The 15,598-nt window shown below is 32.5% G+C and overlaps 1 protein-coding gene across 1 annotated transcript in view; it reads right to left on the bottom strand.

The window, feature by feature from the left end:
- Positions 1 to 15,598, bottom strand: part of LOC132703016 (uncharacterized) — a 116,474-nt gene that overhangs the window by 54,456 nt on the left and 46,420 nt on the right. The window contains exon 3 of the mRNA XM_060672019.1: positions 6,783 to 6,916. Coding sequence (XP_060528002.1) covers positions 6,783 to 6,870 — 88 coding nt within the window. The 5' untranslated portion in view covers positions 6,871 to 6,916. The remainder of the gene's footprint in view (positions 1 to 6,782; positions 6,917 to 15,598) is intronic.

The raw sequence follows: 15,598 nt of genomic DNA, 5'->3' as shown, positions 1-15,598 counted from the left end.
AAAAGACATTGAATTTTTGCATTTACCATAAACCCTCTCACACAGTTATTCATAATAATCCCCCTTACACGCAAAAAATGGCTGCCATTCGTCACTTTCAACATATTTTTTTAAAAGCAACTAAACATTGTAAAACATACATCATTTAACAATGGCTACAGCGCGTCAATTATAGAAAAAATCATAAATATAAAACAGTAACAAATAACCCCAAAACTCCATTAACGCCAAATCAAGTGCTGAACCTAAGTTATTTAAAAGAAATACAGACGTATGAGATACGGTGTGAATCTAAGTGTGGCATTTAAAACTGATCACTGATATTTAAAAAACAAATCGAAGGTTAAGAAAACTGAAAAATCAGGAGTCTATATGTTAAAGTGCAGATCATATCCTAAACTTTGGTAGATCCTTAAAAAATGTATGAATAAAAAAAAGAGAGCACACAAAAATAAAAACTTAGTTTTGGTTAGTATCTAATTACGCTACTGACTTAAATTCAGAACTTGAATTCATACAATAACAAAAAGTAGAAAATTGAACCGATTTGAAACTCTGGAGATTAACAAACTGAGATATTCATGTGAGTTTCTTAATGACCAAGTAGATTTAAATAATTCACCTAAATGCCTGGAATAACATTAAAGGTCATTAAAGCATAATGGAAAACGCTATTATAAATACCACCAGATAGAGTTAAATGGTTGTATTTGATAGACACTACGTCATCGAAACTACTGTCATTGAGTAAGTATCCATGTTATTTTATGGTGAACAACTCTGTTCTTATTTCTACATGAAAATAGTTGACATTTACGCAGGCTTCTTATAACAGCTTTTACGAAAGTGTGTGACTGCTTTTCTATCTTCTAAATAAATGTGGCAATATTTATTTTATCCGCGGCAATGCGAAAAAGTTGGAGCAAGTTTCGTCAAACTAAGTACCGGGATTTTTCAGCGAGGATATCATTCTTCTTCTTGTATCACTTTAGGGAAACGACATTTTATCTTTCCACTGTGTTAAGACAAAGTTTTAAAGTGATTGCCTATTAAACTTCAATTACACTTCAAATCGAATGAATCACAAAGAATTTATACATGGTATTATTTTACTAATAATATATCATGTAGATTCACCCAAGTAGCATTTTTCTGACTTACGATCACATCTTTACCTATCCCGGGGTTGCGTTTGATTGTAATTGGGCTTATGTAACTGTTGACAACGCCAATTACGCTAATGATACCTAAAATTATAGACGTGCGTCATAGACCAACAAATTTTTGAGTGCAAATAGGGTTTTGTCTCACAGGCGAAAGATTCTTCTCACTTAAGATTAACAAACCAGGATTAACCCTTCCACTTCACCATGGTTCCCAAATCTATTTTCTATTAAAATATCTAGGTTCTCTATTAAACCCTTTTACAGGGAAAACTGATAGTGTCGTACTTAATTCCCTTCACTTCATGGCGCCTTACGGTCCTTCCTGCTAAGCCGACTAAGTCACATTCACATTAATGGCTCAACAGGCGAGCACAGGAATTATAAATATGAAGAAAGGAAGGAAATGAGAAGCGCTAAGTTAGTGGGTGAAGTTAAAGAGGCCGACCACACAAATTGAAAGAAGCAGAAAATTTTGGAAAGTTAGCTAAGTCAGAATTTAACAGGCTATTAACCTGGAGGGGGGACGAGGTATAAATTTGGGTATTGTCGAAGTATAAATGATATTTACAACACTGAAGACAAATCAATAAATTAAAACTGTGCAATATAAGCATCGGGCTATTAAAAGCTGCTCCTTCGAAACTCATAAAGATTCTTTCTGCAATTTTCACCAAAATTTTGTAAACAAAACATTCGCCATTGGACTGGAGTGAAAAACTGATATCATCCATTTTTAAAAAAGACAGCAGACTGGATTATAAAAACTATAGAGTGATCATCGCCACGAACTCAGTAGCCAGACTGTACGGTGGAGTTATCGAAAATCGAATAGCGATTCAATGGAGGAAAATGGATTCCGAACGGGACGATCCTGTATAGACGGCATATTCAAACTTAAATATTTCATTGAACAAAGGGTAGATGATAAAGGACATAAGTTCAGCTGACTCGTAGATTTACGGAAAGTTTATAACACGATGCCACTAAGTACGTTGTGGTCAGCAATGCGTCAAAATGGGATAAGCGAAACATATATAAACGCTATTAAAGTGCTGTTCCTATAGTTTAGTCAAGCAAGGCCAAAAAACTTTCAAAAGATTCCCAACAACAAAAGGTTGGCAAGGTTGTTCTATTGCTCCTTTACTGTTTAAAATTTATATTGAAAGCGCTCTTTGGAAGAGAAAATGTAGTGGCATTAGCTTACCAATAGGGGAAGACATATTATTCAGCCTCCTTTTTGTCGACGACCAGGTACTCATAGCTAGAGATAAAAATGACTCGAGCTACATGCTGCGCAAACTCCAACAAGAAAGTGAAAACTGGTCACTTACAATAAACCCAAAAATAACAGAGTATATGGCAATAGAGGATGAACTGGCGGAGCACCTAGTCCTGAGTCACTATGTGAAAAAAGACTGGCCTTTTTTCAAATGTCTTGGCGTAACCCTTTCCCCAAGTGGTAAAAGCGCTCTAGAGATTTAAAATAAAGCGGGAAATTACAAAAAAGGAAAAAAAAATAATATTCTATACTCCAGTAGAAAGAATAACTGCCTATGGTTCAGAAACCTGAGAATAAAGCAAGAGAGACAACTGCTGGTTTTGGAGAAGGAGTAATAGAATATTCAAACTGGTTAGAAACGAAGTAGTAAGAATCAGACTCTATAGAATCCAGAAAACGAACATGGTACGGTCATCTCGAAAGAATGAACCCAAACCAGTGGCCAAAAATGTTTGGAAGAGCGCCAAGAGCCTGGAGAAGTTATGTAATGCAGGCCATGGAACAAAGTAGTCAATGGAAGCAATCTTGTGAAATCGCGATTTATGGAAAGTGAGAAGCGAGAAACGACGACAGTTGTCCACAAATAAGCTTTAAATTCTTAATTGTCATGTCTGAAAACCCACTGCCAATATTTATTATGTTGAGCTGAGGGTTTAGTATCTCCAGTTCGTTATGAATCCCTGTGTAGAGTATAAATGTTACATAACCTATACGATATTTTAGACGCTGATTACATTTTTAAAAAACGGATTTATTTTGGACAACAGAGAAACAACTAATTCGAAAATGATAACTCAAAATCATTCTTCTTTCACAATAGTTTAAGGTTGTGCTGTTCCGCGTAGCCAAAATAATTGGAACAATTAGTGCGGTATCCCGAAGCAACACGTTCGATTCAGCGGAATGATATTCAATTTGGACAACAAAAGGCTCGGAGTCTGGGTTTACAGGAATCGCGAATAATAATTCCTTTATGCTGCACCTCATTCCGAAATGGCGGACGTTGTGATTTCGGCGACAATCTTTACCCCCGCTAGTTTGTGCTGCTCGCGAATATCGCACTGTGCGATTGGTTTTTCAGCGAGAATTTAATTTTTAATAATTTCGATTACGAACATTTTATAGTAATCTTGATAGTATAAAAGACATACGTAGATTAATTAACCAACTGATTACAGAATATTACAGTAATAGTGGAGAAACAAAGCATATTACAACAAAAAATTAAATAAAAAAAGCTATAAACTTAGCTTGCAAAAATTAACATTAACATTAATGAGAAAAACATATAATACTAATAATAAGAGGCCATTATCGAATTAAGTAAATAACCCTTTTATAAGAAATTTAGACATTCAGGCATAGATCAGTTCATCATTGCAGGACTATACAGAAAAAGGAAATATACAGGAAAATAAATTAAACATATCTTGTGACAATAATTTTAAAGCATTCACACAATTTAGTAGAAAATAGTAAAAGCAATTGATACAGCATGATATATATTAAGCTCTACACCAATAGTTCAAATAAGAGGATTATTATTTACTTTTGGCACGCAATAAGATTAGGAACGCTAGAAAATTTCCATCAAGTGAGCTGGAGGCGTAAGAATACCTTTAAGCCTAATATTGATATTGCGTACGTCAGTCCTAAAACTGATAACTGATTCTATTATACAGATAATGTGTCGTCTTCAGTGCAATTGCATTAAGAAAGGTAGAAGCAAAATGTAAAAAACGCCTATTTTGCATATTTAACCGTATATTGAAATTTACGAATGCCTTAGATCAAGCGTAGGAAAGAATTTTGTAGCTTTTATATTCTGTACTTATCATGGGTTGTTAATTAGACCCTACAGACAATATCACAACATGTCATTAGAGATAAGACTAATGAAACCTAAGTACACGTAAAGTAACCATTTGAGGCGGCTACCGCTGAAAGATTAATTTTAAATTCATGTACTCTTTTTGAACTCGGAATCAATTAACAACCCTACATTTTTTATTTTAACTTTAAAGTGAATTGGTTTACCTACTATCTAAAAAACTATTGCAGTAGTTTGTAGTTTGTATGTCGTTTATAAATGAGAGATATGTCTGTATATCATCTACATCATCTGATATATGAATACAGGCACCAAAATTGAAGCCTGAGGAATTCCAGAAAAGAATTTAACATTCTACGACCAAAATCCACCGCCTGCTCACAGTTGATAAGGTTATTTTTAATAAGCCTTCGTGCAGGCACATTCAATCAAATATAATTCAAAATCGATAAAAGCAACGGGTGATTAATTGTATTAAACACAGTCAACCTGCAGTTGTCAGGACTTAAAAATATCATGAGTAATATTGCGAACGGTCTTATAACAGCTGTAATTAGGTCTCAGTCCCCTTACTTCAATCGAATTGCCTTTAAAGCGGATAAGATGATGGACAAGATGAACCAATTTCGATGGGACTTATTCCTTACACAGACAAAAATGATATGTAATATAAATCGCTTTGAAACCATGTCTTTGGATATTATCAAATGAATATAAACAAAAATCCACCAATTTCTTTTCCTTTCAGTTTAATTTCAATTTTCCAATTACAAAGATATTCAGTTACTGTAGGACTATTTAGGATTTATTTTTTCAAAAATCTAAAATTAAATGCAAAAGTTGTTTGTTTTAGCCTGAATATTATTTCATCGTGTAACGCACAATCTGTTTTTACATAGAGCGACTATGAATTTCTTTATACTTTTGTTTTTCATCAAAAGTCAAGTTCAAGGAGAATTTATAACTTAGATGAAATTCCGTAAAAAATGTTTGTATGTATATTATGCTTTATTATTTTATTGAAGTAATTGAAAATAAGTTTATACTGGTATGTAATCCTATAATATCTCAAAAAAGTATAGTTAATAATAAGCGCGATATCCCTTAAAACCATCGAAAAATTGACACACTGTACAGTCCCTATGACCATATATCCTTCGCGTTCGAATATTTTGAACACCCCTATTTCATGTCCCGCGCCAGTCTCGTTAAAACTATGTCCGATGTTCTGCGCAAAATCGAATTATCGAGGGGTTCGATGCGATACCGGAAAATTGACATAATCAGTATGACGAGATCGTGATAGCCAACGTCCATTTATCGTGAAAATCCAGGAACATGCCGTACGAGCTAATTGCGGGCCGATATCTTCGACAACCAAACACATTTTGAATTAATTGTCCATATACAGGCATTATGCATGTGGTTTTCAATTATCGATTTTTTATTTTAGTTATTAAAACATTTTTTTAAATATAAGCGAGATTTAATTATTTTCCTTTTGCAAACATGGTGGTAAACTCAGAAGAGACTCTTTCAATTTATCCTCAACACTCGTCATTAAGAAGCATTGTTCTAATCCACTAATTTAAAAAATAAGAGCCAAAATAACATATACTTTTCTTGTATATTCACATTGGCATTATTTATAATAAACATTTTCATTGCGAGCAGAAGAAATAGTCAAGACAAAACGTAAACATACATTTGAACATGCACTGTTTCGTTATTTTAGAAGTATTCCATAGGCGTGGTTTGCACCTTTGACGATTGTCTTGAGCCCGAGAGTGCCAGGTTGACAGACAGGTCCCTGAGCCTTAGTTTTTAAAACTAGAATTATAGTTCTTTCTTGTAATTGTTGTAAATATGTTCGAACATGACTGACCAAAACTAACCCATACGGACTGGAGACTATCAAGAAGATTTTGATTGCTCGTGTTTTTAAAAACTAGTTAAAACAATCTTGCAAGAAGGACTAAAGAAAGATAAAAGAATTGTGACAAGCTGATAATATGTTAGGAAACGTTGTGGAACGACTTTTTATTTCAATGGACTCCAACAACTATATTTCATCTGACTAACCGGAAAATAACGACTACAATTTGCAAACCAAGTTGTATTGGAAATTATAGACCTTTTTAAATAATAATATTTATTAGTTTTCAATTATTTGATCTTATTATTATTTATTATTTAATTTAATGTTCTAATAAAGTAGCTTAGTAATGCCGCTGTCACATTACTTTCATCAACCAAACTCGTCTTTCTATATTTTTACTTTACGATATAACCTTTAAGGTTGTCCTTGTTATTGGAAATTTGTATTAAGAAACAAATTATAAAAACTTATTTTGTGACATACTTGCAATATTTATTATAAGTGGCATCTATGCAAAAGTAACATGACACTTTGTGATCCTTAATGGCCTGACAGTTACAATAATAATACTCGAATTTGGAACATCCTCTACACGTTCGAAAGAAAAATCCGGCTGAACTGCCCTACCTTGCTGTTTAAAAGTGGACGTCAAGTGAAGCGAGAAGAGGATTAAGGCGACACGAAAAATGAAGTCGGACGACCATCGAACATCCATAGTGGAACGCTATAGCTGCCGGTTACATCCCGTCGTACTTTTGTTCCTGAAACAAAACAGGAGGACTCGTTAATGCCTGGCGACAGGGTCTTTTTCGAATGATGTGCCCCGAAGAAAATAAATTCTGTCGAAATTAAAATGGGCGGCGTACCAGTGGCGGGGCTTCGCGTATGGTTACTTACTACTTTACAATAAATATGTTCAAAGTGCACAAAATATAATTTTAAAATTGATGTAAATATACAAAAAATAAACGCAGAACCCGAAGATATTCTGCTTGGACGCGATGAAAGTCTCATCCGTTAATATTATGGTCGCTAGTTGGGCTAATCTATGCAAATTTCGAGAGAGGAATCGCCATAAATTGAAACATTTTTTTTATTAAAGACATAACAATTATTAAAGAAAAGTAAGTAGTTGTTGAAATAGGCTATGTGTTCTTCTTCAGGTGCCCTCTTCGTTGCGAAGTTTGGCAATCATCAGAGCTATACGTATTTTTCAAACAGGTGATCTAAATAATTTATTTGTCGATCCAAACCACTTAAGCAGATTCTGCCACCACGAATGGCATCTCCTTCCGACACTTCTTCCTTGGATCTTTCCTTGTATTATTATCTGTAGTAAACGGTATTTTGACCCCCTCAAAAAATGTTTCAGATATGGTAATTATAGTTTTTAATTGGTAGATTTTTTTCTTTTTATTTATTATTTGTTATTCTTTCTAGTCAGCTGATTTTCAAAATTATCCGACATGTTCAGCATTCGAAGGTTATCTTCTTTTCTCACGGTCCATGCCTCTATTCGTAGGGCAATACGAACAGTACGAACATTTTCAAGTAATACCTCTTGTGCAAAATATTTTCTTCATTTTCATCAACTTAGATCTCGTTTTCTCTATTCCGATCCTTATTTCTTGGAAACAGACTTTACTAATAATATTGATGAGGTATTTGTTCTTTTCGACCCGTTCTACTATCTACTAACGTAAATTTGTTCGACATTGTTTTTTTCTTTGCTAAGTAATATTCGCCACATTTGTCATTTATTTTGTTTAGTAGTACTTGTAGATCTTGAAGGGTACTTGCTGATAATACAGTATTTTCGGCATATCTCAAATTATTTCATTGCTTGATGCACACTGGCGTGCAAACGGAAATTTCTTGGAAGTTTGTCGTCTTTTTTTATTTGGAAATTGACATACGTAGATGGAGGGAAAAATAAGGCAAACAAACTTTATGATTAATTAATTAACCAACTGATTACAGAGTATTACAGTAATAGAGGAGAAAAAAAAGCTATAAACTTAGCTTGCAAACATTAATGAGAATAACATATAATAATAGTGATAGTAATAATCAGAGGTCATTATTGAATTAAGTAAATAACGGTTTTTTAAGAAATTTAGACATTCAGGCGTAAGTTTGTTGAAAAAATTGCGGGATTGGGGTAGTCTAATTCAATTACTTGAGTTTTTATAATAGTAATACTTCTGTAATATTTTATTGTTCTATTTTCTTTTTCAAGATAAAAAATAAAAACCTTATTTTTCAGACATATTTGTTGTGCGATTTTGACCCAACCCTCATATAACAAAGTACCCTTTATTTTGAACAACGAATCACCCTCTTAAAAATTTTACGTTTGGTTTGAAGCACGCGCGCAGTGAGGCCAAATTGTTTTACGTTAAATTGAATTATCAAAGCGGACGTGTAACGCAATTCGCGAATTTGAATATCTAAATCCAAAAATACTTTGGGTCGCTGTAATTTCGCGCCGTAATTGCGAAATATATAAATTGTACGTCTTAAATTGCGGAAGAACGGTCCTACCGCACGACTCCGTCATAAAATAAACACGTTTAGTCTACATGTAGAATTTCTATCGCCGGATTAGTATGCGGTTTCGGCCATCCGCGGCCGTATGAAAACGCTTAATGAATTAGACCAATACGCCTACCTTATCAAAACTTGTATAAAACCGGGCGGATAAAATTTCAGCTTCGTACTTTATTATTCATTATTCAAAAATATGTAACTGCTGCAGTCGTGATTTGGATATTTATAAGAGAAAAATCGCAGGAAACAATGAGGTTAACTAAAACAACTCCCGAGGTAGGGCTTTCTCGAAATGGAAATTCTGGGTGATAATATACAGAGTGAGTCACTTTATTCGTTACTAAGACAAATTAATTCATATGTCTATAATTAAAAATAAAAAACATTGTGGGAGAATTTAACCCAAATATTCGCAGCATAACGGAATGGCTGGATGAAGCGGACGAATTTGCTTATAAAGGGTGTTTTTGAAATGACATCATATAATTTAATGAATGAATCTCATGGCCCAAGGGTACATTTAAAAAATTCTCTTAAAACGCTTTCTACCTGGTATTCTAGAAAAAGTGACCCAGAAATTTCGTATAAAGTGCCTCAGGATCTTTCGGTGGGACGGAATAATAACAGCGATAAGTACAACACAGCGTTTAATAAGCTCAAATATGAGAAAAGTGTTTCGCCGGACTTATAAATACACCTAATACATGTTCAAAAACTAAAACTGTTCATAGTAATAATAAAAAAAGCGAAAACTAAATTATCTTGACTTTTAGAAACAACAATGTACAATGTTCTAGACACATTTGATAAATTGCTGATCTAACCGTTATTAAACATTGTTGACAAGGTTATACAGCGTGGCCACAGTCAAACAGTTGGAATAACAAAATTTGATCTAATCCCCTTGAAGGATAACATCCATGCAACTTGAAGCATCAACATTGGACACTCTCCATACCAGAAGTATGATTTCCGTAAATGCCATATTACCGATAAATATTCCAGTTTACTCCTTAGAAAAGTTGTGTAAACAACAGTTCAAAAGCCCTTATTCTTGGTATGTGTCCAACACAATATCCACGTCTCTGAATGTATCACCACTCTCCAAGAGTACACTGTTGAGTGTATAGTCAAGGAATATGGGACCATTATTTCATTAAAACGAGAAACGTTAAATCTCAGAGAGTTCACAGAGCCCCATTGATTTACTATGAGCAAAGCGTTTTGTAATGTGTAATCAGTTTGTTTGTTGATGTTTATAAATATCTTTAGGTTATCGGCAAACAACAACAAATGGATAAATCGTTCATGAAAATACTCCTGTTGAGGCAACAAAAATTTTAAAAGTATATATTCAACTGTAGAGTCGACATTATTGAAATCAATAAATCATTCGAAATTATAATGTTCTGCAACTTACCTAGTAATTTGTCATTGTGGATATCTGTGTATATAACATCTCGATATATTGGTTTTTGTCCAAAACTTCCGAGATATACTGAGTAATACAGTCAGGGTTAGTAGATGCACTTAGAAAAACTTTTACATTTAAATTGGGGATATTGTCTATTCGGGCAACCATTTTAGGTTTTCATTTTATTTATGTTTTGCGAATATCCTGAGGTGAGATCAATTATTCAATAACTAACCAAAACTAACCTAGTGGAGAATTTACAAAAAAAGTACATGAAACACAAGTTTTAATTAGCCATTCTGCAGTCTCTCCAGTTTAATTTTTGGTAGTGGTTTCCTCCACATTAAGGACGAAAACTTCTATCATAGATTGAACCGAACCGTAACTGTTGTATGAGATTTATAGCAAATTATCAGCACAGTGTTGCTCATAATCCCAAAATGAACTCAAATTGATTTACAAACACTTTTATTATAACTAAAATAGGGATCAAACAAGTATTTTCCGATCAATATCGAACGTGGGTGGTAAAAAAAACTTGTTTAGTTATTATTAAGCACTGATTCCGCTTAGCTCCCCTCGTGCCAAATTTAACTCGTGACTAAAATCGATTTTATCAAACTAAGTCGGTGTATATATACAAAATATAATATAATTGAAAAATATATATTGCATTTCTGCAAAATATTAGTACTGTAATATAACTTGACAAAAAAGATGTGTCTCTTAGTAGGCCACAAAATGCTTCATAAGATATTGTAAATACACATCTTGACTTGATGGTGTAATTTACAGTAATAGACTATGAATCTGACTGTAATTATCAAAAATTTCTTTAGCTCAAGTTTGAAATGTTTATCCTATACAGAGTCTTTAAGTTTTTTGGGTAAGTAGTTGAAAAACCTTGGGTCTAGAAACATAAATGCTCTTTGCTTAATTTTTGTTTGTTTTAATGGATAACAGCACACTACTGAAGTTGATAGGTGTCTAGAATTTTGGTTTCATTATATAAAATGTGAGTAGAGTATAACCGATTTATATTAAATATTAATTTTAGAACCCACTTTTGCAAAAACGAGTACTTCTTCCAAATAACAGTTTCTTACTACTCCCCAAACCACAATACCGTAATTTATTTGCGATTTAAAGAGGGCTTAGTAAACTTATTTAAGAAAATGAATATTTAACTAATTTTTAAGACGAAAAAATCTAGTAATTAGAAATTTTGTTCCATTAGCTAAATGTTTAATATGTTTGTCCCACCTTAGACGACTATCAATAATTATGCCCAAATATTGTGCAGAATCAGTCTTCAGAATTTCATTGTTTTGCTCCAGTTTGATGGTTTCAAAGTGTGCCACAGAGTATTAGAGTACGATGCAAAAGGAATAAATTTTGTCTTAGTGTTGTTTAAAGTCAGTTTATTATACTTAAAGCACTTGCACTTGCACTTGATATCTAGTGCATTATAAATGTGCGTAATCTAAGGCAGTGTTTGTGTTTGTGTTTCTGGAAACCGAACTTTTGTACTCTCTACCAATCCCACTACTCTCTCTTTGGTCGCTTTTTCAAAAATTTTCCCAACATTCGATATAAGTGAAATTGGTTTATAGTTGCCTATTTCTATTTTTTGATCTGCTTTACATAACGACCTCACATCTTTAGTAGCTATTTCTGTGATTGTTTCAGCCCTTAGTTTGTCAAATGCAGGTAATTTTTTTAATTTTAAGTTGTTGTGTTGAGTGAATTTTGCCACCGGCAATAAAGTTTTTTTGTAATTTATTTTTTGGACAAATGTTTTGTTCCATTTTTAATGTTTCTTAATTTAATGGTTCGTGTATTTTTTTTATAAAGAGCTGTAACTTTTCTATAAATTTTGATGTAGCTACATTTAAATCTCTTACTTCAAAAACATCTACCCATTTCTGTATTTTTCAGATCATATCTAAGCATGTCGTAATTTGTATATTTTATAAATATAATAAATAAATATATAAATTCTCCATTTTTTAAATTTTACATAAAAAAAGACTATTTTCGGGCTTGTATGTGCCTTATTACGATAATAATTGGCAATAACTATGACGTTGATAAGAATGGCAATGTATGCATCTACAATTTAAAAGCTAGTGCTCTACTTTACGAGCTTAAAGTAAGGAAAAGCAATTTAATGGATACTGTAAAAATCCTGGAATCGGAGTTTCAAGTATATCATTACTAGGAGATAAAATTTGGAATCTTTCTGTTACGATAATAATGACGTTATTTATGGGCAATTCTGCTGATAATGTTCCTCTTGTCTTACTTTGTTCCCTTACAAAAAATTGGTATTTTCTTCCACTGATTCATAATAATAATATCAAGACTTTAATAAGGTAACGCTCACTACATTTCCCTCAATTACTAAATGAATCAATTAATAATTCTCTGTGGTATTTGGTGGATGATGTTCTTTTTGGGTGAAATTAACCGGATTGTTTCCAAATTCCCCGAATTACTTGTAACAGAAAATCGTAGTTTACATGAAAATGATTTTCGGTAAGCCTTTTTTGTTACTTTTGGAAAGGCTTCAGTTTACTTGAAACCGTAGTAAAATCATCACTGATGTGGAGAACATATTCATTACTGAAGACATACCACAAAAAATATCGACATAAGTATTCTAAATTAACAGCGTTCATGAAAAAAATGCGTAGAATATAAAACAAGCAAATAATTTTGAAATATCTTGCTATAAATAAATAATACTAATAGTTTTGGTCAGTATTTTTCAAAATGATAATAGTTGCTAATAAAGATTTCTCATAAAAATTTAATACTTTGTACACAGGTTTAAAAAAAATAATGTCCGTACGTAGATTCAATGTAATGATATCTTCAGGACTTGTTAATAAAATACTATTAACATTAGTTGATTTTTATTCTCAAAATGGGATATTTTCTGACTGGCGATCTCCACTATTCCACGCTTATGTAAATATTGATATTTTTACCTGCCGACTACAATTAAACTCGCGTCCGGTAGGTATTAAGGGACAGAACGTAAGGGACGGACTCTCAAAGGGTTTGGTAATAATGTAATTTTTTTTGTATATTTGGATAGGTATAATCTTATGAAATTATATACAATAAATTCATAGCTAGGAATATCTATACATAATTACATTTCTATTCTAAATATCTAAATCTAATTCATTGAGATTAATTATAATAGGATTTATGTTGTTTTGTATAGAAATGTAAGAGTCCTCAATTTTTATAATGTGCTGTACTGAATTTTGGCAGCTCTCAATTTATATGTTATTAATTACATTTTTTATTTTTACTCACTTTTGATTATACCTGGGGTTAAACATGCAATGACATGGATGAAGTCGTAAAACAGTATTCCCAGCCTGTTCAGCCAAATTAGCGCATACATCCTATTTTTAAATTGCATTTGAATTTAGGGATTACAAATTTGCGTTTTTTTGTAACAAAGTAAATATTATTTTCAAACACACATTCTTGAATTTCAGTTTTTGAACTTGATGAGGCTGGTGCTTTGCGTAGCAGACGACTGTGGTAGCTTCAGCGCATCCATGACAATAATACTGTTATTGGGAATATTTTTAAAAATATTGTTTTGAAACGAATTTATCTTATTGACAATCCAAGCTCGAATCCTTATTATTCTTCCTATTATTATTATGGTGATGCGATTTCCTTTATTTGAAGGTGCTTTCATCTGACAGTTTTGAGTGGAATCAAGCCATTCTTTTGATACAGCGTCGTGTGCATTAAACCACATTTCATCAAGTTAAATTATGCATCTGTTGTTCAATCTATATCTTTTAATTTCTTGAATCTTGAAATCTCCAATTTAGTAATCTTTGTGATTCCATTACTACTTGCCTTTTGTCTAATTTGCGGTAATTAAATTCCATTTTACAAACAACTCTATTCTGGATTCTTTTTCAGTTTATCCAAGGTAGGAACAACTTCGCCCTGATAAAGACAATATATTTTCTTTCTTATTAGATCCTGATCACTATTGTCTATGCGGCGAGTCTGAAAATCACTACGTTTATTCCTTTCCTCCAATTCTCCGTTATTAATAATATCTCTTATCGACGGCATTGCCGTTTTTGTAAATAAATAAGTTTCTTTTAAAGCTTCTTTTTAATAAGTCGTCTACTGATGGTCAACACTCAACAAATATATCAGAAAGAAAGAAATATACCTGGCGCACCCCTGCCTTGTCACTCAAGAAAGAATAATTTTTTTGTGAATGGCTTTACCCAATAAGAATAGGTAATAGCATCGTTAAAATTTTATTGGGGAGGTTCCGTGGAAAGCCGAAAGCCCGATATTTTTACCTACACTTTTGATGTGCATTTTGTCATATGAAGAAGGTGGAAACATACCTTACGCAAATATGAATGCGACAGTTTTCGCTCTAATTTTAATTCAGTTTTTCAATATTATAGGTAGAATTTTGAAAAGATAAAAATAGCATTCATTAATTCTAAGTTCTCTTTTGGTAGTTCTTGCCCAAGAATAGTTTTATTATTATAATAATTATATAAAGATAATTAGTGAAATTTAATCACATAATTGGTAAATTAAAGTTTGTCGGTTGACTTGAGTTTTATTATTATCCTGTAGAAACATAACAAATTGTAGGTCAAAGGTTTTTCTTTCTTTATTAACGAAGGCTTTGTTTTCGGTTTCGATCGATATTTTAATTTTATATTGTACGTCGACGACTTTGTGGTCCCCGTTTTGCTTCTAAAAGGAATTGTACGCCTTTAATATCATGGAGGAAATTGTTCCTACGTATTTATTAATAAACAATATTGAATTTAAGAAAGTAATAAAAGGTATTGGGGGGCGTTCTTACAAAACCAGACACGTCCTAAACAAACTAATTGAGAGAAAAACAAAAAGAACTTTTAGTTATGTCTCATGACTGAATCACGAATTTTGCCGTTTTTGAACGACTCAAAAAAATGGGAGCACATCCCATATTTTTATTGCATTTTTGGATTCAACGGAGGATTAGGCTTTTCTTTCTAATATAAAAATATATATATTTAATTGCTTTTTAGAAATACCTACCTTGGAATGATACAGGATGGTTTAGTACCATAATAAAATTAATAATTTTTCAAACATGGTTCGACGGGCTCTGTAATACTATTTAAATTTTTCTGGGTTGCTTCTGCGTCGATTGATAAAAACGAATATGAAATCTTATTCGACCAAACCCAAATTAAAGATAAATTAAAATTAGCTGTGATAAAACCGCTTTACAAAAAAGAATATAAGACCCTTACTGAAAAGTATAGTCCTATTAGTCTGTTATTGTACGACCAAAAATAGAATGCATCTATTACTTTGACATTTTAAGTATTTTACAATATTTTAACCGCTGACCTTCACAGAACGGTAACAAATATTTGTAGGAAATTGAAATTTTTATTTGAAACGTAAATAT

This window comes from Cylas formicarius, unplaced genomic scaffold (assembly GCF_029955315.1).
Source record: "Cylas formicarius isolate icCylForm1 unplaced genomic scaffold, icCylForm1.1 PGA_scaffold_6__28_contigs__length_40554024, whole genome shotgun sequence".
NCBI classification, from domain to species: domain Eukaryota; kingdom Metazoa; phylum Arthropoda; class Insecta; order Coleoptera; family Brentidae; genus Cylas; species Cylas formicarius.
Note: the sequence above shows the minus strand (reverse complement) of the source record. Positions and strands in the feature narration are given on the sequence as shown.